The sequence below is a fragment of the Chiloscyllium punctatum genome, chromosome 25, assembly GCF_047496795.1.
Source record: "Chiloscyllium punctatum isolate Juve2018m chromosome 25, sChiPun1.3, whole genome shotgun sequence".
Classification (NCBI taxonomy): domain Eukaryota; kingdom Metazoa; phylum Chordata; class Chondrichthyes; order Orectolobiformes; family Hemiscylliidae; genus Chiloscyllium; species Chiloscyllium punctatum.
The window spans coordinates 87,420,178-87,447,696 of record NC_092763.1 but is presented as its reverse complement, the minus strand read 5'-3'; the positions used below and the strand labels follow the sequence as shown (position 1 = coordinate 87,447,696).

Here is a 27,519-nt window from a genome sequence, read left to right as displayed (position 1 = left end):
ACCTGGACCAACATCACCCCCCTGCAAACCCCGCCCCCATCCAACACCACCCTCCCACTCACCCCCAACCCAGTCTAACACTACCCCTGCCCCAGTCCAACACCACCCTTTGCCCACACTCCAACTTGATCCAACATCGTGCCCGTCCAACACCACCCTGCGCCCCAACACCGCCCCCTACCGCCCCCAGCACCATCGAACACAGTTCCCGCCCCTGTCCAACACCATCGCCTGCCCCCCAACCCCGTCCAGCACCGCCCCAGCACCATGCAACACCGTCCCCACCCCTGTCCAACACCACCCCCTGACCCCCAACCCTATCCAACACCACTCCAGCACCACCCCCACCCCTGTTCAGCACCAGCCCTTGCCCCCAACCCTATCCAACACCGCCCCCAGAACCATCCAATGCCGTCCCCACCTCTGTCCAACACCGTCCCCTGCCTTCAACTCTGTCCAACACCGACCCCTGCCCGCGTTCAACACTGCCCCCGCCCCCCAATCCTGTCCAATACCACCCACCCAACCCCGCCCCCTGCCCCCCAGCACCGTCCAACCCTGCTCAACACCACCCTCAACCCCGTTCAATACTGACCCCCGCCCTGTCCAACACCCCAAACCCTGTCCAATGCTGCCCCCTGCACCGTCCAACTCCGTCCCTGCCCCCAACCCCGTCCAACACTGCACCTCCCCATCACTGTCCAACCCCATTCCCGCCCCCCCCAGCACCATCCAACGCTGCCCCATCCGCCCCCTAACCCCGTCCAACACCGCCCCATCTGCCCACCCCCCTCAACCCTGTACACACCCACCTCTCTCCAGCGTAACTGGACTGGACACCAACAAGACTGCTGCAGTTAGATTAGATTACTTAGTGTGGAAACAGGCCCTTCGGCCCAACAAGTCCACACCGACCCACCGAAGCGCAACCCACCCATACCCCTACATCTACCCCTTACCTAACACTACGGGCAATTTAGCATGGCCAATCCACCTGACCCACACATCTTTGGACTGTGGGAGGAAACCGGAGCACCCAGAGGAAACCCACGCAGACACGGGGAGAATGTGCAAACTCCACACAGTCAGTCGCCTGAGGTGGGAATTGAACCCGGGTCTCTGGCGCTGTGAGGCAGCAGTGCTAACCACTGTGCCACCGTGCCATAAAGTTGCCTTTATGGGGTAAGTCTCCAAATAGAGCATGCACATACACATGCTCTCACACATTTTTATGACAACTTTTTCACAAGTCCCATATTTGCCCTGTACAGGACAATGTTGGAGAGATTATCTGGGGAAGGGGGGGTTTAGGGTCACCCCTGTGTAGAACTCCAGGGAAAGTGTGGGGAGAGAGAGGGCGGGAGGTCAGTCATTTGGAGACGGTGCCACGTTTAATCACTATAAACAAAAGACATGATCGGTGTTGGAAACATGTCTTTGATGTAATGTTTCTATCGGGACCTCAAAATCTCCTTCAGATAATCCGATTTTTGGATAATTGGTATTCGGATAATAGAGGTTCCTCTGTAGTGTGAACCGTCTACAAAATTCACTGAAGAAATTCACCAAGGCGCTTTAGTCAGCAACTTCCAAACCCAGTGGCCTTTACCATCTGTAAGTACAACGGCAGCAGATACATTAGAACACTGCTCGCCAAGTTCTCTTTCAAATCATTTGTTATCCTGAACTTGGTAACATGGTGCTCTTCCTTCAGTTTTGCTGGGTCAAAATTCGGCTACTCCCTCACTTGCAGTTTTCTGGGTTGCCCTACACCAAATAGACTGCAGGAGTTTAAGAAATCTTTGGTGCAGACTCAGTGGCCATAGGGCCTTTTTCTGTGTTGTAGACATATATAACTCTTAAGATAGGTTCGCAGAATGGGTAGACATGTGGCAGGCAATATTTGATACAGAGAAATGTGAGCTGATAGATTTTGACAGTCCACACCGGCCCTCCGAATAGTAACCCACCCAGACCCATTCCCCCTACTCTGTATTTACCCCTGACTAATGCACTTATCACTTTGGGTAATTTAGCATGGCCAATTCACCTGACCTGCACAGCTTTGGACTGTGGGAGGAAACCGGAGCACCCGGAGGAAACCCACACAGACACAGGGAGAATGTGCAAACTCCACACAGACAGTCACCCGAGGTTGGAATCGAATCGGGTCCCTGGTGCTGTGAGGCAGCAGTGCTAACCACTGAACCCTCGTGCCACCTACCGTGCCGCCTTCATTAACAGAGGTATTGAGAACGAGGGGTGGGGAGTTTTGGGATCAGCATTTATCAAACTTTGACTTGGCTACCGCGAAAGTATTGGATCCAGTTCTGGTCAGCACACTTTGTGAAGGATGTGAAGAATCTTGTGAAGGTCTGGAGGAGTTTAATCGGAATGGTTCCAGAGATGGAGAATTTTAGTTATGCAGTTAAGTTGGAAAGACTGTGTTTACTGTCTTGGAGCAAAGGAGGTTGGGACAAAATTTGATTGGTGTGAGCAAGATTATAAGACATTTAGGTAAAGTAGATGAGAAACCAAAATTATTCCCATCAGCTAATCATCTGTCATCGAACAGAAGATTTTGGGCAAGAGATGCAGAAAAATGTGATGCTCTACACAGAGCTGTCCGCTGAGGGGCTGGAAGCAGAAACATTCACCAATAATTTCAAAAGAAAATTGGCCAGGCACTTGAGACAGGGAAAGCTGCAGGGCTGTGGGGATTGAGCCAGTGTTGGGACTGACTGGATTGCTCAGCGGGTGGCTGCCGTTAATTCAGTAGGCTGAATGACCTCCTTTTGTGCTGTCAACGTCTGCCTCAATGTAGCCATCTAACGCTCAAACTTGCAACGTGGAAGATTTTCTCATTGATTCTGATAAAGCAGGAAGCTTCTACCTTTGGCTCTGTGTTTTATTTACAGATGGTGTTGTTGACCCACCTCGAGCAACCTCTTTATTTCCCCCTCAAGCTTGGCATAGCTGTCACAAGCTGATTTATGTGCGACCCAACCCCAAGACCGGAGTACCTGTTGGACACTGGCCAATTCCTGAATCTTTCTGGCCAGATCAAAACTCCCCCACACTGGTGAGTATTAGTCACCAAGACAAGTCATTCAACTTTACACAAGCTCTTTTTTGCAATTTGACTTGGTCAATATTTTCTCAATAATTTAAAGAGTTTGATTCAGCACCAGTATAATTGGTACATTCACAGGAAATATATTTAAACTGAAGTTGCCATAGAATCCCTACAGTGTGGAAAACGGCCATTTGAACCGTTGAGAGGGTTCAGAAGAGATTTTATAAGGAGACGCTGAATAGGCTTGGACTTTTTCCACTGGACAATAGGAGGTTAAGGGGTGACCTTAAAGAGGTTTACGAAATAATGAGGAATATAGATGAGGTGAATGGGAGGTGTCTTTTCCCAAGGGTGGGGGGTTTCAAGACCTGTTGGGGGGGGGGGGGGGGGGGGGGTCATATTTTTACTGAGAGAGGAGAAAGATTTAGAAAAGACATGAGGGGGCTTTTTTGCAGAGAGTGTGGTTCATGTGTGGAATGAACTCTGAGGAAGTGATGGATGTGGCTACAGTTAGAACGTTTTAAACGCATTTCAACAAGAGCATGGATAAAAAAATGTTTGGAGGGATGTGGGTCAAGTGCAGGCAGGTGGGACTAGTTCAGTTTGAGATTATAATTGGCAGGGACTGGTGGAATGCAGGGTCTGTTTATGTGCTGTATGACTGAGTCTGCACCCAGCCTCCAAAGAGCATTCCATGTTGCCTGACCCCTTGACCCTATCTCTGTAACCCTGCATTTACTATGGCGTAAGTGTGCACTGCAGATGCTGGAGATTCGAGTCAAGAGTGTGGTACTGGAAAAGCACAGAAGGTCAGGCAACATCCGAAGAGCAGGAAAATCAACGTTTCGGGCTTATGCCCGAAACATGGATTTTCCTGTTCTTCGGACGCTACCTGACCTGCTGTGCTTTTTCAGTACCACACTCTTGACTGCATTTACTATGGCCAATCCACATCATCGGCACATCTGGGCAGCCTGGTAGTTCAGTGGTTAGCACTGCTGCCTCACAGCATGAGGGACCTGAGTTTGATTCTAATCTCAGACGACTGTCTGTATGGAGTTTGCGCATCCTCCCTATGACTGCATGTGTTTCCTTCGGACGTGAACCGAAGATGTCCAGCTAGCTGGATTGGCTGTAGTCTAAATTGCCCATGGTATCCAGGGATGTGCAGGCTAAAAGGGTTAGCCATGGGAAATGCAGAGTTCCAGGGAGAGAGTAGGTGGCAGGTCTAGGTGAGATATTTTTCAGAGGGTTGATAGGGACTTGATGGTCTGAATGGCCTACTTTCACACTGGAGGGATTCTATGGTCTTTGTACCGTGGGAGGAAACTGGAGCATCCAGTGGAGGCCCAATAAGCCATGGGGAGAATGTGCAAACTCCACACAGCAATCCAAAGCTGGAATTGAACCCAGGTCCCTGCTTGTGATGCAGCAGCACTAACCACTGAGCCACCATGCCACCCTCAAAGTTACACAACTGCCCTTACAAATTCATTTGGTAGAAATTAATCCAAGGACTGTGTACCATTAATGTTGGAAGTAATCAAAAAGTGTCTGTTTCTAAATACAGAGGAACCTTGATTATTCGAACGAGATGGGTGGGCATTATTTCGTTTGGATAATTGATTTTCGGTTAATCAATTCAATGCCTTTCCTCTGGGGCTCGGAGTTTTCTATTAAGTCTGCTCCCCATTCAGGAGACTAGCAGCAGCACACCGCACACGAGCCCTCGCCTGCCCCCCCCAAACCATGTCCAATACTGCACTCCCCTGCCCCCCCCTTCCACCCCAACATCACCTCCTTCTGCCCCTGTCCCCTCTCTGGGGCAGCTGGACTGGACACCAACAACAGGTCTGCTGCTGTTACTGCCTTTTTGGGGGGGGGGGGTGAGTCTCCAAATAGCGCGCACGCGCACACATGTTTTACTGCAACTTTTTGACAGGTTCCACTCTGCCCTGTTAGAGAGATTATCTGGGGAAAAAGAGTTTAGGGTACTCCCTTGTGTAGAACTCCAGGGAAAGTGTGGGGAGAGAGAGAGCAGGGGTGGGGGAATCAGTCATTTAGAGACTGTGCCTGCACTCCCATCAGTCGAGGACTGTTTTCAGCAGCACCTTTTAAACAAAAGATGCGATCAGTGTTGGATACACATCTTTGATGTAATGTTTCTGTCGGGACCTTGAGATCATCTTCGGATAATCTAGGTTCCTCTGTAATTGGATTCCATTTATTGGAAATGGGAATTGGCAGGTTTGTGAATTGAACTACTCCTGCAAAACACAATTAGCAAACAGAACCGTAGCAACTAAGGCTGTCTAGGTGATCAACAGGAGGTCAAGGTTGTTCTGTGCGACAGATCATCGTCATTGGTAAGAGGTCAGAGGATAATGTGTAGAGAGCTTACTGTCAGAAGTATTAAAATGTGAACAAAATACAGTAAACACACAGCAAATCTGCAAAGAAAGCAATATATCTTATTGGTGTAGATCCTTTTTTACAACTTATGTATAAGATTCTTTTTTGTCAATTGAGTGCAGTGAACGAGCCAAAGTATCCATACAATTCTCTATGCTTCCAGATAATCTGTTTTGTTCCTTATTAAAGATGGGAAATAAGACAGACTGAGCAAAGCCAAAGCTACACCCCCTCCCTCCCCCATGGTAAAGAGTATGGTGGAGCTAGTATTTTTCTGAATGTTAATATTATTCAAGATTGTGAATTTTGGGGTTGAATGCAAGCTGTGCAGAAAATATAACTTGGTTAGAAGATATTTGCCCAAACATTGTATTATTTTAAAAGTTAATCATAGATCAGGTGGGATTCTGTATGTTTTCGGGAGATTCACATAATAGTAATATATTAATTATAGTCATGATGTGGGGGTGCCAGTGTTGGATCGGGGTGGACAAAGTTAAAAATCACATAACACCAGGTGACAGTCCAACAAGTTTAATTGGAAGTACAAGCTTTAGGAGCGCTGCTACATCGGGTAGCTACTGGCACAGGATCATAGGACACAGTCATAGAGTCATAAGGTAATGTCTCCCCCAGATGTTTGAGTTACTGATCTTTATGCAGGGGAGATCTTGACTCTCAAAATTCATTGAGTTTTGTTTGAAGGATGTTGTGGAATGAGCTGCCCAATGAAATGGTGGAGGCTGGTACAATTGCAGCATTTGAAAGGCATCTGGATGGGTATATGAATAGGAAAGGTTTAGAGGGATATGGGCCAAGTGCCAGTAAAAGTGACTAGATTAGGTCGGGCTATCTGGTTGTCATGGCCGGGTTGGATTGAAGGGTCTGTTTCTGTGCTGTACAACTCTATGACTATGAAGAAGTGATGAAGATGTTTGGGGCAAGGGTAGTGGATGTTGTCTACTTGCAGTAAAGCTGTTGACAAGATCCCTCATGGCAGGCTGGTCCAGAAGATTAATTCACACGGGATCCACAGTGAGTTGGTAAATTGGATACAAAATTGGCCTGGACATAGACAGAGAGCGGTTGTTGGTGAGGGTGGTGTTTTTGAGACAAGTCGTCTTTGACCAATGGTGTTTCAAAATGATCTGTGCTGGAATCTCAGTTTGCTTTATATATGTATGTATATATAAAGTGATTTGGATGAACATGTAGATGCTCTGATTAGTAAGTTTGCAGATGACATGAACATTGATGGAGTTGTGTATAGTGAGGAAGATTGACAAAGGATACAGCAAATTATAGATCAATTGGAAAGTTGGGTGGAGAAATGGCTGATGGCATTAATCTGGACAAGTAGCAATCTGATGACCCTTGTTCTATTGAGGGTTGATAGTTTTTGGAATTCCTTTCCTCAAAAGGCAGTGAATATAGATCTTTACATATTTTTAAGGGCGATACATTCTTGATTACCAAGAGAATGGAAGAATATATGAGGATATGCAGGACTTTGGTGTTGAGATTAAAATGAGATCAGCAAGATTTTATTGAATTGAGGAGCAGGCTCAAAGGGCTGAGTGGACTACTCTTGTTCCTTATTCCTATATCTCACAAAGCTGGAGGTGCAACAAATTGTGGTATCAATAGTCCTTTCATAGTGAACAAAAGCAGTGTTAAGAACATAATTAATGTAACTTTTCGTGTGTTTGATCCACAGCCTCCACGTACTGCTCACCCTGTTGTACGGTTCTCCTGTGCTGATTGTGAACCAATGGTCATTGACAAATTGCCCTTTGATAAATATGAACTTGAACCTTCACCTTTGACTCAGTACATTCTAGAGCGCAAATCACCTCACACCTGCTGGCAGGTAAGTCACTAGATGTCCTCATGAACATGTATCCTGTATTTACCCTTACAAGGTTTCTTTTTGGACAGTCTGATTTTTATTTTTATTCTTTCTGTATTATTGAGAGGGAGTGAGTAATAGAATAATGTCTCTTAGCTGGTCACGTGGTGTGATCTGTGTTTGACTATAAATAAGAACAATAGAGAAGTACAGCACAGGAACCAAGTCTGTGCTGATCATCATGCCCTAACTAAACTAAAAAACAAACTTTCTGCCATTATTTGGTCTATATCCCTCTATTCCCTCCCTATTCATGTAACCATCCAGATACCTCTTAAATGTCACCAGCATCCTTGTTTCCACTACATCGCCTGGCAGTGCGTTTCAGGCTCCTACCATACGCTGCGTGAAAAATGTCCTTTGCACATCTACCTTAAACATTCCCCTTCTCACCTTGAACCGGTGCCCTTTTGTAACTGAAACTTCAACCCTGGGGAAAAAGCCTCTGACTATCCACACCACGTATACCTCTCATAATTTTGTAGACCTCCATTCAGTCTCCTCTCACCTGCTGTCTTTTCGGTGCAAACAATAGTCTTTTTAACTTTTCCTTTGCACTCTCTCCCAAGCTTCCACGTTCTTCTGGTAATGTGGCGACCAATACTCCAAATGCAGCCTAACAAGGGTTTTATATAGCTGCAACATAGTTTGGCAACTGTTGAACTCCATGCACCGGCTGATGAAGGCAAGTATGCCATATGCCTTCTCAATCAGCTTGGTCACCTGTGTTGCCAGTTTTAGGGAACTGTGGATCTGCACATCCAGATTTGTCCATGTGTTAATGGTCCTAAGGGTTCTGCCATTTACAGTATAATTCACACCTAAATTTGATCCTCTAAAATGCATCACCTAGCATTTGTCTGGATTAAGCTCCATCTGCCATTTCTGTGCCCAAGTCGCCAATCTGTCTGTATCCTGTTGTATCTTTTTGCAATTAGCGGCAGTATCAGCATCTCCTCCAATCTTCCTGTCATCTGCAAACTTGCTCATCAGACCACTCACATTTTCTTCCAGATCATTTATATATACTACAAACAACAAAGGACCTAAGACTGATCCCTTTGGAACGCCACTAGTTATTCGTCTCCATTCTGAAACCCCCCCCCCCCCCCCCAACCCCTCAACCTTTTCTTCTATGACCAAGCTAGTTTTGTATCCATTTAGCCAGTCCACCCCGAATCCCACGTGATAGTTTTTTGTTAACCAATAGAACTTTGTCAAATGCTTTACTGAAGTCCATGCAATCTGCATCCACAGCCCTTCCCTCATCAATTACCTCTGTCACCTCTTCAAAAGTTTTAATCAGGTCGGTGACACATGACCTTTTCCATACTAAATCATGCTGCCTGTCACTAACCAGTCCATTTTCTTCCAAATGTGCATATATCTTGTCCTTCAGTATTTTCTTCAAGAGCTTTCCCGCCACAGACATCAGACTCACCGGCCTATAATTGCCTGGATTATCTCTGCTTCCTTTCCCAAACAAACGAACAACATCGGCTAATCTCCAGTCCTCTGCAACCTTGCATGTGGTCAAAGAGGATGTGAAGATATCTGCTAATTCCCCAGCTGTTTCTTCCCTTGCCTCTCTCAGAAACCTGGGATAGATCTCATCTGGCCCTGGGAACTTGTCTACCTTAATATGATTTAGGATACACATAACTTTGTTTTAATAGTCTTGAGCATAAAAACAGTGACTGCACTTGAAAGTTAGTTGTGTGTGAAACACTTACCAGGCAGTGACTATCACCAGTTGGAGACAATCTAACCACTGCCCCATGACCTTCAATAGTGTTACCATCACTGAATCCCCCATTATCAACACCCTTGTGGTTGCCATTCATCAGAAAGTCAACTGGGCTCGCTACAAGGGCAGGTCAGAAGCTAGCATTACTGGGTCGAGTAACTCCTGACTCTCCAAAGACTCCACCATCTAAAGGCACAAGTCTGGAATACTCTCCAGTTGTCTGGATGGGTAAAGCTCTGATAACACTCAAGAAGCTTCCAGCACAAAGTAGCCTGCTAGGTTGGCATCAACTTCTTCCAGCACTGACGCTCAGTCACAGCAGTGTGAACTACCTACAAAATGCACTGCAGAAATTCACTAAGGCCCCTTCCAAACCCTTAATCACTTACATCTAGAAAGACAAGGACAGCAGATACATGGGAACACCACCCCTTGCAAATTTTCCTCTTAGCCACCCACTGTCTTGACCTGGAAATATATTGCTATTTCTTCACTGGTTCTGGGTCAAGATTCTCGAATTCTCTCCCTATGGATTTGTGGGTCACCTCCAGTATGTAGACTGCAGTGGTATAAGAAAGCAGCTCACCACCGTTTTCTCAAGGGCAACTAGGGATGGGAAGTAAATGCTGGCTGGCCAGTGATGTCCATGCCCACCAAGTAAATTTTTAAAAAAACCTACAGTATTCAAAAATATGAAAATTGCTATTTAGTTGCAGGTTCCTTCATTCTTTCTCAACTGCCTAAATTAGGACTCAGATTTTTGCAGCTCTTAAGACCATACTCCACTAATTTGACGAAATCATGAGGTACTGAATGGAACAGGTTTTACCAGCCATAGAATGATATTTACAAATGTGATCTGCACTATCTCTTATTCAACCAAAGTAGGTTTGATGCCAGCTGGCGGAAATGAGCAACTTGAAATTACAAATAAAAATAAAATACTGAACAACTGAAAAAAAGTCTTTCAGCATCTGTGGAGACAGAAACGGAGTTCATGTTTCAAGACCATTGTGACATTCTTGAAGGGCTGGACCTGCTAAGTTTCTGCAGCAGTTTGCTTTTATTCAGAGTAATCATAATTTCTTTTTTGTTGAATATAATGGCTGGAACTTGGTGTGAAACACCATGAACTGGAGCAGTGTCAGCCTCATTTCTTTAAATCCTACTGTTAACATGATGTCAGTGTGATGGCAGCAAGGATAATGCAAACGAGGAGCCGTGCAGGTTACTGCAAATGAGGGAACTCTTCTGCACAAAGTCAATTCTATCAAATGAACAAACCAACAATTCTTTTGCAAACTGATTTTTAGTTTTTTGGAAATTTGTTTAATTTGGTGTTTAATCTAAGTTTTAATTATTTCTTAGATAATTTCTCCCTCTTGATGCATATGTTAGATTTTGATCTGTTTTCTTGTTCTACAAATACATGGTCAGCCGTGCTTATATGATTGCAAAGGTTTCACCTGACTTTTGATTTATTGAGGGATATTCTTGGTTTCATGAAAATAGTATCAGTTTAATGGCATATGCCTTTTAGTAATAGGTGAAGACATCTTTATTTTTCACAGCTTCCGAAGTCCATGATAGAAATTGTCATTTAGATGAGGTATAACTGAAATATGAAACACTTGATGCAATTGGAACTATCCACAGTTGAAAACTCAGTGCAAAACATAAGTTGAAATTGTTAATGATCTTTGTATAAAAAGTTATTTGCTTAGCTTTTTCAATAACATTCTCCATTACTTGCTAATAGCAGATAACTTAAGAAACAGACTTCTAGTTGGGAAACCTGGCAGCTTTCTCTTCAATCTCAGCTGTAGTCACACAATCATATTTCATAATAAATTAGTAGTGCAATCATTTAAGAAGCCCAGTCAACACACTGAGCAGTAAATAGCTCTATAAAGTTTGGCTGAGTGTGTGTGTGTGTGTGTGTGTGTGTGTCTTGTCTTTTGCTGTCCTGATAAGCAATGAGAACCCATGAAAACTGGGCAAAATTGTTATCGCTGTAGGATAAATGTGGCTGGAGCTATTATGAGCAGGAGCAGATGGTCCAGGAAATGGTTGTGGTATAAAAATTGGCAAAATCACTTGTCCTTTCTTTGCTAGAATTACACTGTTGATACAGCAATATTTGATAAAAACTTGATGAGAGTTTCTGGAAATTTTGAACTATCGGTTGATACTTAGGGCTGTAGGCACTGACAGCATCAAAGGCTACTTTTCATCCATAGAGCAAATTTCTTCCTGCTAGCTTTTAGTGGGCTGGCAGCGACTTAGTGATATTATTGCTAGACTATTAATCCAGTGATCCAAGTAATGTTCTGGGGACCTGGGTTCGGAAGACCACTAAAAATGGTGGAATTTGAATCCAATATAAGCCTTGATTAAGAGGTTAGTGATGGCCATGAATCTGTTGTCAATTGTTTGAAAAAACCCACTAACGCCGTTCAGGGAAGGAAACTGCCAACCTTACCTGATCTGACCTACAAATGCTCTAGACCAACAGCATTAACTGCCCTCTAGGACTGATCAATAAATGCTGGCCTAGGTGGCAACACCTTCAGCCTGTCAATGAATTTTTAAAAATTCTTTCCATTCTCTGTTCTCAGCAAGCCAGAAATCCAGAACATTTATCAATAGCACACGGTTCCAAGAGTTGGTGACAGAATCTACCCAGAAAAAAATGGGACAGCCTTCATGCTAGGATTTCACTAGGTCATTCAGAGTAGGCATGAAAAACAGCAATCATGGGAGTCAGACAGAAACAAAAGCAAGTACCATGTTAGAGGTGCTGCAATTAAGCTGTATTGCTTTGAAAGCAGATGAACTACACAGATTTTGTGTGTTGAACCTGGTGAGGAGTCAAGAGCAGTTCGATGACTTTGCACTAACAAATCTGCTTTCAAGCAAAAAGTACATGGGTTTCCTGATTTATGGACATTTGACTTAGAGCGCTGGTACTTATGAGTGTGGTTCCATATAGGAGTGAAATTTTAAAGACCCAACATATAAAACTTTCCTGTACTTGGGACTGGCTTTGTTATGAATGATTGATTTGTTACTTGTACCCTACAATGAACAATACAGTAAACGGTGAAAATCTGACACTACTTGAACATTTTAAGAATAAAAATCTAAGGTTGAAAGAAAGTCTGTTTTGTTCTACAATGAGTCCTGAACTCTGAGCAGGCTGACCAACAACAGTCACCACCACCACCCCTCTGTTGGACCTACCAACGTCAGAGTCGCCACTCTTCAGGTGCCATCTCTTCATCGCTGGGTCCACCTTGCCAATGGGCCACCGATGCTCGACACACACTCGCCCCACATCCAGGAGCCCCAGACTCTGCCTTGTGGATAATCAGGAGGCCACAGCTCCGCAGCTTCCATGACCAGGAGTTCCTGGCACTGCTGCCACCTTGACACCTGGAGTCTCCGCTCTGGCCGTACAACACCCCTGCCACTGCAGCTGCCACCTTGCTGACATTTGGAGTTTCCTCTCCAGGCGTACCAAACCAGGACTCCCTGGCTCCATTGCCAGGCCAGGCCAGGCGCTGCACGTCAAGATTCCCTCTCTGGCTGCTCTCCTCTGTGATGTTGCCTTTGCCGTTGCTGACAAGAAGAAGATAAAGAAAAAGAAAGAAGACAAAAAGTGTAAGGTAAGAAAGGAAAAAGCAGCTGCCTGGAGCAGACGGCCCCAGGAGCATACATGCTGCCTGCCTTGCTGGTACTGTCACCATGGAGGAACACAATGTGGATTAGTGAGACCCATGTTTAAAAACAAATACATTTTTGGTTCTGGGAACATTCCTGATAAGAATTCTGATAATCATTTGAAAACCTCTATTCCTTTCATTGAATAAATATCGCATGTGAAGATATGATTTAAACTGGAAGAGGCAGCTTAGGAATCTAGGTTGCATTGTCCTGCATTATGTTCTGACATGCAAATGGACTGTAACAGAATCCATTCACAACCTGGGGTCTGTTAGTAATTGTTAATTTTTCAAATACTCTGCTGCAATGAGGGAATTCAGTATTATTGAAAAATTGGTGCCAGAGTGGAACATCAAGGAATCTACCCTTAGAATGATACCCAAGACTAACTGCACTATGAAAACAGGGACTCTGCCCTGACCTTGAAGTGTGAATAGGAATGGATCTTTGATAATTGTCAGAATGGTTACATTGATGCCAGAAATCCAGTGTGTACATACAAACTTACGTGCACCAAATTAAACATGTGACTTCCTACAAAGATTTCCAAGTAATAGCCAGTTGGTCGAGCCCCTTGATGGAATGAAAAAGTCTAATACTGCAGAAGACCAAGATTGCTTCAGAACCTAACAAAAGACTGTGAAGCCAAAATGACCAGTTTCCATTGATTTATTGTCAATGGCAGAAACACAAGTACTCATTATTTCACATTCAACACGGGTGCAACATCCATGAATAGTAATCCATCCAGCAGTCGAATTGTAGTGTGGAGAGATTTCAAAACAGTTTTATTGAATACCACAAAAGCAAGATACAGTGGATTTCTGCGCACACATTTCAATGAAGCAAAAGCATTTTTAAAATCGACAAGCCGTTTCTAATAGAACCACAGACTCCCTACAGTGTGGAAACAGGTCCTTTGGCCCAACAATTCCACACCAACTCTCCAAAGAGTAACCCACCCAGAACCCATTCCCCTGTCCTCTTACTCTGCATTTACCCTGACTCATGTACCTAACCCACACATCCCTGAACACTATGGGCAATGTAGCATGGTGAATTCACCTAACCTGCACATCTTTAAACTCTGGGAGGAAACCCACACAGACACTGGGAGAATGTGCAAATTCCACACACAGTCACCCAAGGCTGGAATCAAACACTGGTCCGTGGCACTGTGAGGCAGCAGTGCTGACCATTGAGCCACCGTACTGCCCTAAAGCAATTTCTTACCTATTTTTCTTAATGAACAAGCTGATGTTTTTCTACAATAAAGTTCCTTACTAGCGAGGCTTTACAGGCTTTACTTGACCTTGGTTGTGCTTCATTAGATTGTACTGTACATTAAGTGTTTGAGGAGGCAGGGTAAAGCTGCTGTAATAAAGCCACATAGCTCAGCTGGAGGTTGCATAAGCGACATTGCAAGAGATATGATTTGGAGATGCTATCACCATTGTTAACTACTAACCCGAGAATGCAACCTTTTTTTAAAAAAAAGGTTTTGTGATTTTCACATGAAAGAAGTGAAACTATCACTGTATTCTAACAGATGAAAGGCTTAACAGACAATCAATTTTTCAATGTATAATTTCAATTACATCACACTGTAAATTTTTGCTATAAATTCTGTGTGTTAGGATTGAGTCCTCCACTATCACCTGATGAAGGAGCGTTGCTCCGAAAGCTAGTGCGTTTCCAATTAAACCTGTTGGACTATAACCTGGTGTTGTGTGATTTTTAACTCTGCAAGAGATAAGCAGTTTCATCTTTCACACTTGCTTTAAAAAAAACCTGAGTCAAAGGTCTGTAACCTTCAGCTCTGCAAATGCATGTAGATGTTTAACATCTCGTTTGCAGATTGTAGCCTCTGCCATTTAGATGGCATGAACCTGAAAACATCCTTAAAAAATAATTTAGGTCAAGAAAGTTAAGAGCTGTGTTGTCATTGAGGAGGTGAAACACTGAATGTTATGCTGCATGTTATGTTTTCAAATAATTAGATTAACAAAAAAGTCATAGTGCTGAAAATAAACTTGTTTGGTGTACCATGGTTATAGACAATGCTTTTGATTTAAGTAACAGGTTTTAAGGTCGCAACTATTATTTATTTGAAAACAGTTGAGATATATCATTCTGAATGTACTGTGAGAAGCTTTTTTTTATCATGAGAATCAAAAACATTGTCTCAATTCTTTGCATCCTATGTTAATGTTCATTATAAAGTTGACTTCACTGATTAAAATTACACTGCAAATGTGAAAAATGAGTTCATTTAATCAGTTCTGAGGAAGGGGTCACTTGACTTTTTAGGTCAAGTTATCTCTGATTTCTCTTTACAGATGCGGCCAGACCTGCTGAGCCTTTCCAGCAATTTATGTTTTTGTTTATAATTTAATTAGATTTGTTTTAGTTTCAGCTTTTTGTGTTACTGCACTTTTAAATTAATCCAATTAATCTGTTCTTTTCCACTAAGCTCTGTAATTTTTTTTCTTTCAAGTAAAAATGATTTGAAAAATGCATAGTATGTACTGATGTATTTTTAACATTTTTCCGTAGGTATTTGTGAGCAGTAGTGGAAAATACAGTGACCTGGGTCATCCATTTGGTTACCTGAAGGCGAGCACAACATTAACCTGTGTGAATCTCTTTGTTATGCCTTATAACTACCCAGTGCTGCTACCACAACTTGGTATGTTCATCTTTTCACCTTTTTTAATGGACTTGGATTGTGCGTCAAAAATTGAGGTGCTGGAAAAGCACTGGAAGTCAGGTAGCATCCAAAGAGCAGAAAAGTTGACATTTCGGGCATAAACCCTTCATCAGGAATTCCTGTTGAAATGTTGACTCTCCTGCTCCTTGAATGCTGCCTGACCTGTGTGCTTTTCCAGGGCCTTACTTTTTGACTCTGATCTCCAGCATCTATAGTCCTCACTTTCTCCTTGAATTGAGTGTGTCAGATGTCTGACATGATGTCAAGGACAGTTAAAAAAGTTTCTTCAACTGAAATTTGAATTAAACATAGAAACATTTTGTTTATATAGTGTGTACATTTGTATTATTTGTTGTTTTTAAAATCTTTCATGGGATGAGTGAATCACTGCCTGAGCCATCCTTAGTTGCCCTTGAGAAGGTGGTGGTGAACTGCCTTCTTGACGTGCTGAAGTCCGTGTACTTTAGATAAACCCATAATGCTGTTAGGGAGGGAGTTCCAGGATTTTGACCCAGTGACACTGAGGGAATGAGGATTTATTTCCAAGTCAAGATGTTGAGTGGCTCAGAGAGGAACTTGCAGGTAAGGGTGTCCCAAGAATCTGCTGCCTTTGACCTTCAAGGTGGAAGTGGCGTGGGTTTGGAAGGTGCTGTCTAAGCAACTTTGGCGAATTTCTACAGTGCATTTTGTGGATAATACATACTGCTAGGAGAAAGTGAGGACTGCAAATGCTGGAGATCAGAGCTGAAAATGTGTTGCTGGAAAAGTGCAGCAGGTCGGGCAGCATCCAAGGAGCAGGAGAATCAAAGTTTCGGGCATGAGCCCTTCTTCAGGATAATACGTACTGCTGCAACTTAGTATCAATGGTGGAGTGACTGTTGTGTAACCTCCTCACATCCGATCAAATGGGGAGTATTCAGTCATACTCCTGACTGTGGCAGACAAATTTTGAAAAGTCAAGTGGTGAATTACCCACTGCTGTATTCCTAATTGTGACCTGCTCTTGGGCCACATAAATCCAGTGATTACATCTAGAATCATTGAATTGTAGAATCCCTGCAGTATGGAAGCAGGCCATTTGGCCCATTTGAGTCCACAGTGTCCCTATAAAGAGCATTCCACCCAGAACCCACCCCTGTAACCCTGCATTCCCATGGCTGATCCATCTAGCCAACACATCCTTTGATACTATCAGCAATTTAGCATGGTCAATCCATCTGACGTGCACATCTTTGGGATTTGGGATTAAACTGGAGTACCCAGAGGAAACCCACGCAGATGTGGGGAGAATGTGCAAACTCCACACAGACAGTTGCCCAAGGTTTGAACCAAAACTGGGTCTCTAACGCTGTGAGGCACTAGTGCTAACCACTGAGTCACCATGCCAGTCAGTCTCTGATCAGTGGTAATCCCAGGATGTTGATAGTGGAGAATTCAGTGGTAACCATAAGACGTAGGAGCAGAAATGAGGCCATTCAGCCCATCGAGTCTGCTCCGCTAATCAATCATGGATTATAGGTTTTTCAATCCCACTTTCTCCCCATAATCTTTGATCCCCATGACAATCAAGAACTTATATATCACTGGTTTAAATGTACTCAATGACCTGGCCTCCACAGCCTTCTGTGGCAATGAATTCCACAGATTCCCTACTCTCTGGCTAAAGAAGTTTTAAAAGGTCTTCCCTTTACTCTAAGGCTGTGCCCTCGGGCCCTTGTCTCTCCTACCAAGGGAACATCTTCCCAACATCCACTCTGTCCAGGCCATTCAGTATTCTAGAAGTTTCATTCAGATCCCTCTTATCCTTGTAAACTCGCATCGAATATAGTCAGAGTCCTCAAACTTCCTTCATATATTAAGCCTTTCATTCCTGGGATCATTCTCATGAATCTCCCCAACACCTGTTCCAGGGCCAGTATATCTTTCCTGAGGTATGGGGCCCAAAGTTGTTTTCAATATTCTACAAGTGGTCTGGCCAAAGCCCTCTAAAGCCCAGAAGTACATCTCTGCTTTTATATTCTAGTCCTCTCAAGGTGAATGCAATCATTGTATCTGCCTTCCTAACTGCTGACCCAACCTACAAGCTTACCACAAGAGAAACCTGGATAAAGACTCCCAAGTCCCTTTGCACTTTGGATTTCTGAATTTTCTCCCCATTTAGAAAATAGTCCATGCTTCTGTTCTTCCTACCAAAGTGCATGACCTCACACTTTCCAATGTTGTACTCCATCAGCTACTACATTACTCATTCTCCTAATCTGTCCAAATCTTTCTGTAGCCTCCCTGCCTCCTCAATGCTACCTGCCCCACCACCTATCTTTGTATCATCTGCAAACTTAGCCAGAATGCCTTCAGTTCCTTCATCCAAATCATAAATGTATAAAGTGAAAAGTTGTGGTCCTAACACTGACCCTTGTGAAAGACCACTAGTCACCAGCTTCCATCCTGAGAAGGACCCTTTTATCCCCACTCTGTCTTCTGCCAGACAGCCAATCTTCTATTCATGATGTACCATGGCTGTTACACTATAGACCCTTGTCTTACTCAGCATCCTCCTGTACGGCACCTTATCAAAGGCGTTCTGGAAATCCAGATAGATAATGTCCATTGTCTCTCTTTGGTCTAACCTCTTGTTAGCTCCTCAAAGAATTCTAACAGATTTGTCAGGCATGACTTGATGAAACCATGCTGACTTTGCCCTATTTTCTCATCCTTCACAATGGAATTCAGAATCTTACCAACTATTGAGGTCGGGCTAATCGGCCTGTAATTTTCCGTCTTTTGCCTTGCTCCCTTCTTAAATAGAGTTTACATTAGCGATTTTCCAGTCCTCTTGGACCCTCCCTGACTCCAGTGCTACTTGAAAGATCAATTTTAAAGCCTCCACTATCTCTTCAGCTGTCTCCTTCAGAACTCTAGGGTCAAGGCAATCTGTCAACTTTCAGACCTTTCAGTTTTTCTTGCACCTTCTCCTTGGTGATGGCCATACTCATCTCTGTCCCCCTCCACTGAATTTCTTGAATTTTTGGAATATTACTCATGTCTTCTACTGTGCAGACTGACGCAAAGTACTTATTCACTTCCTCAGCCATTTCTTTGTTCCCCATTACGACTTCTCCAGCACCATTTTCCAGCGGTCCAATGTCTACTTTTGCCTCTGCTTTGCCCTTTATATATCTAAACTCTTGCAATCTTTCCTAATATTACTGGTCAGCTTGCCGTCATTTAAGATTCTCTCTCCTTGTTACTTTCTTCATTGTCCTCTGTTGATCTTTGTACATTTCCCTATCCTCTGGCTTCCCACTGCCCTTCGCCACATTATATGCTTTCTCTTGTGCTTTTATGCTGTCCCTGACGTCCCTGGTCAGCCATGGTTGCCTCAGGATGAATTTTTGCTGTGTCTGCTGAATTGCTCCTCGAAACTCCTGCCATTGCTTTTCTGCTAAGCTCCTCTCCTGGTCATGGTAATATTAATGTTGAATGTTAAGGGATAATGGTTAGATTTTCTTTTATTGGAGATGGTTACTGCTTGGCATTTATGTGTAGGAATATTACTTGCCACTTTTCAGCCCAAGCCTGGCATGTGGACCTCATGCCAGCCACCATTTCTGCCTGTACCTAGTTACCTTGTAATGGGTCACCATCTTGAACCACTAATGTGTAAATGATGGTGTTAGGTAGGGGTTTGCAGGATGTTGAGTCAGTGGCAGTGATGTACCCCCTGAGCAAAACAGTGCTTGGAACTGATGAAGGGCTTTTGCACGAAACCTTTTCCTCAGATGCTACCTGACCTGCTGTGCTTTTCCAGCACTGCACTCTTGACTCTAATTTCCAGCATCTTCAGTCCTCACTTTCACCTTGGAACTGATTTAGGAAAACATTAGGACATTAACAGTCTGATCTTTGTCACAGTGAAGAGTGGTTTTGAAGTAAGTCAGACCTATATGATTTGGTGCTATTATTACATGTCTGACTTGTTTTGTTGGTTCCAAAGCAGCTGTCATTGTTTGTTTTATTGTCATTACAGATGATTTGTTCAAAGTGCACAAACTGAAGCCAAATATGAAATGGCGCCAAACTTTTGAGAATTACTTGAAGACCATGCCTCCGTATTATCTGTTGGTATGTGCAAGTTTTCTTTTGTTCATTAATTCTATGTTTCTGTGGTCTCTGACCAATGCCAGCTAGGTCAATGTTTATTGCCCATCTGTGATTGTCCTGGAAAAGTAGCACTGAGCTGTCTCTAGAATTGCAGCAATCCGTGGAATGTAGTGAAGCCCACAATGCTTGTCAGGAAGGGAGTTCCAGGATTTTGACCCTGCGTGGTGAAGAAACCATGGTATAGTTCCAACATACGATGCTGTGTGTCTTAGAGTGCACAGGCATTTGGAAGGTGCTGTTGAAGGAGGTTTAGTGCGTTTCTGTGGTGTTTGCGTATTGTTGGAGCTGCAGTCCTTCAGGTAAATGGGAATTACAGCACATTACTGACTTCTGCCTTCTAGAGGATGGACAGGCATTGGGGAGTCAGGAGGTGAGTTAGTCATCAGTATTCCTCCCCTTTGACCTACTCCTGTAGCCACTATATTTGTATGGTGAGTCCAGAAGCATTTCTGGTTCATGGTAATCTCCACATTGTTGTTTGTAGGGGATTTTAACAATAGAAATGTTGTTAAATTATCAAAAACGGTTAGATTCTTTCTTAGGGATTATCGCCCAACACTTGCGTGGTGCAAATGATACTTGCAAATGTCTAATCATTTTATTTATATTCTTAGCCATTGAAAAAAGCTCTGCGGATGATGGGAGCTCCCAATTTAATCAATGACAATAGCATCGATTGTGGGCTCAGTTACAGTGTCATTTCTTACCTCAAGAAACTCAGCCAACAGGTAAGAAACAAGTCAAGTTCCATATCCTCGGATAGGGTGGCTCTCAGATTACAGAATTGACAGAACAGTGTAATGGCATGGATGAAGAACTGTTTGGCAGGTAGAAAACAATAAGTAGGAATAAACAGGTCATTTTTTAAGTGACCACCGATGACCAGAAGGGTTCTGCAGGGATCACTGATTATGAATAGCTAGGATCCAATGCAAATTAATAATTTAGATGAAGAAACTAAATATTATATGTCCAAAACAACACAGAGCTCAGTGGGAGGGTGAATTGTAAGGAAGAGGCAGAGAGACTTCAGTTTCATTTGAGGAGAAAGTGAGGACTGCAGAAGCTGGATATCAGAGCTGAAAATGTGTTGCTGGAAAAGCGCAGCAGGTCAGGCAGCATCCAAAGAGCAGGAGAATCGACAGGACTGAAGAAGGGCTTATGCCCAAAACGTCGATTCTCCTGTTCCTTGGATGCTGCCTGACCTGCTGCGCTTTTCCAGCAACACATTTTCAGTTCAGTTTCATTTGGACAAGTTGAGAGAGTCGGCAAATGCATGGTAAATGAAATAGGATAAGCAAAAACAAAAAGATGAATTTTTATCTGAATAGCAATAGATTTGGAAAGGGGAAGAGTAAAAAGACCTAGCTGTTCTTGTACACTAATTGCTGAAGCTAATATGCAGCTGCTGCAGAAGGAGAAGAAAGCAAATTGTATGTTAGCTTTCACAGCGGAAGGATTTGAGTACCGTAGCAAGTATGTCTTGCTGCAATTATACAGGGCCCTGGTGAGATCAGTGGATTTATCCTGCCTGATTTCCTTGTCATAAATTCATGCTGACTCTATCCAATCCTGTGACTGTTCTGTAACTTCTCAGCTATTAAGTCATTTGTAATGGACTCTAGCATTTTTCTCTTATTCTGGAACCAACCAGGAAAGAAGCTATTTTAGGCCTGGTAATATTAATGATCAGGTTAATGACATAATAGTAAAGTATTATAAATGCAGAAAATAGAAATGGGTGGTCATTCAGGCCTTTGAGCCTGCTCTATTGTTCAGTAAGATTGTGGCTGCTCATCCAATTCAGTACGCTGTTCCCGCTTTTTCCCTATGCCCTTTGATCACTTTAGCCCTAAGAACTTAATCTAACTCTTCCATAAAAATGTTTGATGTAAGGCTTGGATTGGTGCCTGGGAGTATGACATTATTGCCATCACAGAGACTTGGTTAAAGGAAGGGCATGATGATTGACAACTAAATGTTCCAGGATATAGATGCTTCAGACAGGACAGCGAGGGAAGTAAAAGAGGAGGTGGAGTTGCATTGCTGGTCAGGGATGGTATCACGGCTGTGCTAAAGGAGGACACTATGGCAGTCTCGGGTAGTGAGGCATTATGGGTGGAGCTGAGAAATAAGGGTGCAGTTACATTGTTGGGGCTGTATTACAGACCTCCCAATAATGAGCGTGAGGTAGAAGAACAAATAGGTAAGCAGATTATGAATAGATGTAGAGGCAATTGGGTAGTAGTGATGGGAGTTTTAATTTTCCCAACATTGACTGGGATGCACTTAGCGTCAGAGATCTGGTTAGAGTAGAATTTGTATGAAGCGTCCAGGAGAGTTTTCTAGAGCAGTAAGTCAATAGTCTGACAAGGGAAGGGGCCATATTGGATCCATTACTGGGGAGCGAGCCAGGACAGGTGGTAGAAGTTGCGGTGGGGGATTTCTTAGGGAGCAGTGACCACAATTCTGTAAGTTTTAGAATACTTGTAGTTAAAGAAGAGAGTGGTCCTCAGGGAAGAGTACTAAACTGGACCAAGGCTAATTATATCAAAATTAGGCAGGAGCTGGGCAATGTGGATTGGACACAGCTATTTGAAGGGAAGGCCACATTTGAGATGTGGGAGGTTTTCAAAGATAGGTTAACGGCAGTGCAGGATAGGCATGTCTCATTGAAGGTAAAGGATGGGAAGGGCAAGATTTGTGAACCGTGGATGACAGGAGAAATTGCACGACTAGTCAAGAGGAAAAGGGAAGCGTACATAAGGTCTAGGCAGATAAGAACAGACGGGCCCTGGAGGAATATCGGAAGAGTGGGACAAGTCTTAAACAAGGAGTCAAGCGAGCGAAACGGGGTTATGGAATAGCTTTAGCGAGCAGAATTAAGGAAAATCCCAAAGCATTTTATTCTTATATAAGAAGCAAGTGGGTAACTAGAGAAAGGATTGGTCCACTAAAAGATAATGAAGGCAGGCTGTGTGTCGGACCTGAGAGATTGGGTAAGATTCTGAATGATTACTTTACATCAGTGTTCACTGAGGAGAGGAACATGATGAATCTTGAGATTAGTGATAGAAATTTGATTAGTCTGGATCACGTTGGCATAAGTAGGGAAGATGTGTTGGGTATGCTAGAGGTTATTAAGGTGGACAAATTCCCAGGACCGGGTGGGATCTATCCCAGGTTGCTGAGGGAGACAAGAGAGGAAATAGCTGGGGCCCTGACAGATATCTTTATGGCATCCTTAAATACAGGTGAGGTGCCGAGGACTGAAGGGTAGCTTATGCTGTCCCCCTTTACAAGGAGCTGGAAAAGCGCAGCAGGTAAGGCAGCATCCAAGGAGCAGGAGAATCGACGTTTCGGGCATAAGCCCTTTTTCAGGAATGAGGAAGGTGTGCCAAGCAGGCTAAGATAAAAGGTAGGGAGGAGGGACTTGGGGGAAGGGCGTTGGGAATGCGATAGGTAGAAGGAGGTTAAGGTAAGGGTGATAGGCCGGAGTGGGGGTGGGGGCGGAGAGGTCGGGAAGAAGATTGCAGGTCAAGAAGGCGGTGCTGAGTCCGAGGGTTGGGACTGAGATAAGGTGGGGGGGAAGGGAAATGAGGAAGCTGGAGAAATCTGCATTCATACCTTGTGGTTGGAGGGTTCCTAGGCGGGAGATGAAGTGCTCTTCCTCTAGGTGTCGTGTGGCCAGGGTCTGGTGATGGAGGAGGCCAAGGACCTGCATGTCCTTGGCAGATTGGGAGGGGGAGTTGAATTGTTCAGCCACGGGGTGGTTGGGTTGGTTGGTGCGGGGAAACGTTCTACAAGTAGGCAGCCTCTCCCCAATGTAGAGGAGGCCACGTCGGGTGCAGCGGATGCAGTAAATGATGTGTGTGGAAGTGCAGTTGAATTTGTGACGGATATGGAAGGATCCCTTGGGGCCTTGGAGGGAAGTGAGGGGGGAGCTGTGGGCGCAAGTTTTGCATTTCTTGCGGTTGCAGGGGAAGGTGCCGGGAGTAGAAGTTGGGTTGGTGGGGGGTGTGGACCTGACAAGGGAATCGCGGAGGGACTGGTCTTTCCGGAATGCTGATAGGGGAGGGGAGGGAAATATATCCTTGGTGGTGGGGTCTGTTTGGAGGTGGCGGAAATGACGAAGGATGATACGATGTATCTGGAGGTTGGTGGGGTGGTAGGTGAGGACCAGTGGGGTTCTGTCCTGCTGGCGATTGGAGGGGCAGGGTTCAAGGGCGGAGGAGCGGGATGTGGAGGAGAAGCGGTGGAGAGCATCGTCAACCACGTCTGAGGGGAAATTGCGGTCTTTGAAGAAGGAGGCCATCTGGGTTGTTCGGTATTGGAACTGGCCCTCCTGGGAGCAGATGAGGCGTAGGAATTGGGAACATGGGATGGCGTTTTTACAAGGGGCAAGATGGAAGGAGGTGTAGTCTCGGTAGCTGTGGGAGTCGGTCGGTTTATAGTAAATGTCTGTGTTGAGTTGGTTGCCCGAGATAGAAATGGAGAGGTCTAGGAAGGGGAGGGAGGAGTCTGAGACAGTCCAGGTAAATTTGAGGTCGGGGTGGAAGGTGTTAATAAAGTAGATGAACTGTTCAACCTCCTCGTGGGAGCACGATGTAGCGGAGGAAAAGGTGGGGGATGGTGCCAGTGTAGCTGCGGAAGATGGACTGTTCCACATATCTGACGAAGAGGCAGGCATAGCTGGGGCCCATGCAGGTGCCCATGGCTACTCCTTTGGGTTGGAGGAAATGGGAGGATTGGAAAGAGAAGTTGTTCAGAGTGAGGACCAGTTCAGTCAGTCGAAGGAGGGTGTCAGTGGAAGTGTACTGGTTGGGTTAGCGGGAAAGGAAGAAGCGGAGGGCTTGGAGGCCTTCATGATGGGGGATGGAGGTGTACAGGGACTGGATGTCCATCGTGCAGATAAGGTGTTGGGGGCCGGGGGAGCGAAAATGATGGTATGTTCTGTGGTGGAACTGGTCCTCCTGGGAGTAGATACGGCGTAGGAATTGGGAATGTGGGATGGCATTTTTGCAAGAGGTTGGGTGGGAAGAGGTGTAATCCAGGTAGCTGTGGGAGTCGGTGGGTTTGTAAAAAATGTCAGTGTCAAGTCGGTCGTCATTAATGGAGATGGAGAGGTCCAAGAAGGGGAGGGAGGTGTCAGAAATAGTCCAGGTAAATTTAAGGTCAGGGTGGAATGTGTTGGTGAGTTGATGAATTGCTCAACCTCCTCGCGGGAGCACAAGGTGGCGCCAATGCAGTCATCAGTGTAGCGGAGGAAGAGGTGGGGAGTGGTGCTGCCTCGCCTCACCTCACCCCAGTTCCAAACTTCCAGCTCAGCACTGTCCCCATGACTTGTCCAGACTTGTCCTACCTGCCTATCTCCTTTTCCACCTATCCACTCCACCGTCTCCTCCCTGACCTATCACCTTAATCTCCTCCCCCACTCACCCATTGTACTCTATGCTACTTTCTCCCCACCCTCACCCTCCTCTAGCTTATCTCTCTACTCTTCAGGCTCTCTGCCTTTATTCCTGATGAAGGGCTTTTGCCCAAAACGTCAATTTCGCTGCTCCTTGGATGCTGCCTGAACTGCTGTGCTCTTCCAGCACCACTAATCCAGAATCTGGTTTCCAGCATCTACAGTCATTGTTTTTACTTCTACTAAGAGATAAGCTCATTCTTTTCTAAATATAAATAGATCCTATCAGTGATAGGCAACATGGTTTTGTGCGGGGGAGATCGTGCCTTACCAACTTAATAGAGTTCTTCGAGGAAGTGACCAAGTTGATAGATGAAGGAAGGGCTGTTGATGTCATATACATGGACTTCAGTAAGGCGTTTGATAAGGTTCCCCATTGTACACTAATGGAGAAGGTGAAGTCATATGGTGTGCAGGGTGTTCTAGCTAGGTGGTAAAGAACTGGTTGAGCAACAGGAGACAGAGTAGTAGTTAGAACATAGAACATAGAAGAATACAGCGCAGTACAGGCCCTTCAGCCCTCGATGTTGCGCCGATCAAAGCCCACCTAACCTACACTAACCCACTATCCTCCATATACCTATCCAATGCCCGCTTAAATACCCATAAAGAGGGAGAGTCCACTACTGCTACTGGCAGGGCATTCCATGAACTTACGACTCGCTGAGTGAAGAACCTACCCCCTAACATCAGTCCTATATCTACCCCCCCTTAATTTAAAGCTATGCCCCCTTGTAATAGCTGACTCCATACGTGGAAAAAGGTTCTCACTGTCAACCCGATCTAACCCCCTAATCATCTTGTACACCTCTATCAAATCACCCCTAAACCTTCTTTTCTCCAATGAAAACAACCCCAAGTGCCTCAGCCTTTCCTCATAGGATTTTCCTACCATACCAGGCAACATCCTGGTAAACTTCCTCTGCACCCGTTCCAGTGCCTCCACATCCTTCCTATAGTATGGCGACCAAAACTGCACACAATATTCCAGATGCGGCCGCACCAGAGTCTTATACAACTAAGTTGTATAAGTTGAAGGGAGTTTCTCAAAATGGAGAAGGATGACCAGTGGTGTTCCACCGACGTCAGTATTGGAGCCACTGTTGTTTGTAATATACATAAATAATCTGGAAGAGGGCACTGTTGGTATGATCAACAAGTTTGCAGATGACACGAAGATTGGTGGAGTAGCAGAAAGCATATGGGACTGTCAGAGAATACAGGAGGATATAGATAGGCTGGAGAGTTGGGCAGAAAAGTGGCAGATGATTTTCAATCCAGACAAATGTGAGGTGATGCATTTAGGCAAGACTAATTCTAGAGCGAATTATACAATGAATGGAAGAGCCTTGGGAAATGTTGATGGGCAGAGAGATCTGGGAGTGTAGGTCCACTGTACCCTGAAGGTTGCTGTGCAGGTGGATAGAGTGGTCAAGGAGGCATATAGTATGCTTGCCTTCATTGGACGGGATATTGAGTATAAGAGCTGACAGGTCATGTTAAAATTGTAGAAGATGTTGTTTTGGCCACATTTAGAATACGGTGTACAGTTCTGGTCACCACATTACCAAAAAGATGTGGACGCTTTGGAGAGGGTGCAGAGAAGGTTTATGAGGATTTTGCCTGGTATGGAAGGTGCTAACCATGAAGAGAGGTTGAGTAGGTCAGGTTTGTTTTCATTAGAAAAAAGGAAATTGAGTGGGGACCTGATTGAGATTTACAAAATCATGAAGGGTATAGACAGGGTGGATAGAGACAAGCTTTTTCCCAGGGTGAAGGATTCAATAACCAGAGGTCATGCTTTCAAGGTGAGAGGTTGATAGTTTAAGGGGGATACACACCGCAAGTACTTCACACAGAGGGTGGTGGGCATTTGGAACGCATTGCCAGCAGAGGTGGTAGAGGCAGGCAAGATAGATTCATTTAAGATGTGTCTGGACAGATGCGTGAGTAGGTGGGGAGCAGAGGGATACAAATGCTTAGGAATTGACAGACAGGTTTAGATAGTACATTTGGATCGGCTCAGGCTTGGAGGGCCGAAGGGCCTGTTCCTGGACTGTAAATTTTCTTTGTTCTTTGTTCTTTTCTGACTCTGGGTGAAGACATTTCTCCTTCTCTCAGCCCTAATTGGTCTACCGTGAATGCTTACTTTGAGCCCTGGTTCTGGATTCCTTGGCCATCGTGAAGATCTGCCTTGTCTCGTCCTGATGAAAGAGTGGTTATAATGTGAAATAATTTCATATTCAGTTTGAAGATGAGAAATGTTTTCCTGAAACTAGTTTCTTAAACTCAAAGGCAATTGCAAGAG

The 27,519-nt window shown here is 44.5% G+C and overlaps 1 protein-coding gene across 4 annotated transcripts in view; it reads left to right on the top strand.

The window, feature by feature from the left end:
• The window catches only part of ints6l (integrator complex subunit 6 like), a 163,304-nt gene that overhangs the window by 96,926 nt on the left and 38,859 nt on the right, over window positions 1-27,519 (top strand). For all 4 annotated transcript variants that reach the window (XM_072595653.1, XM_072595652.1, XM_072595650.1 and 1 more), the window contains 5 exons: window positions 2,919-3,082; window positions 7,206-7,358; window positions 15,427-15,559; window positions 19,608-19,702; window positions 20,356-20,469. In XM_072595653.1, coding sequence (XP_072451754.1) covers window positions 2,919-3,082; window positions 7,206-7,358; window positions 15,427-15,559; window positions 19,608-19,702; window positions 20,356-20,469 — 659 coding nt within the window. The remainder of the gene's footprint in view (window positions 1-2,918; window positions 3,083-7,205; window positions 7,359-15,426; window positions 15,560-19,607; window positions 19,703-20,355; window positions 20,470-27,519) is intronic.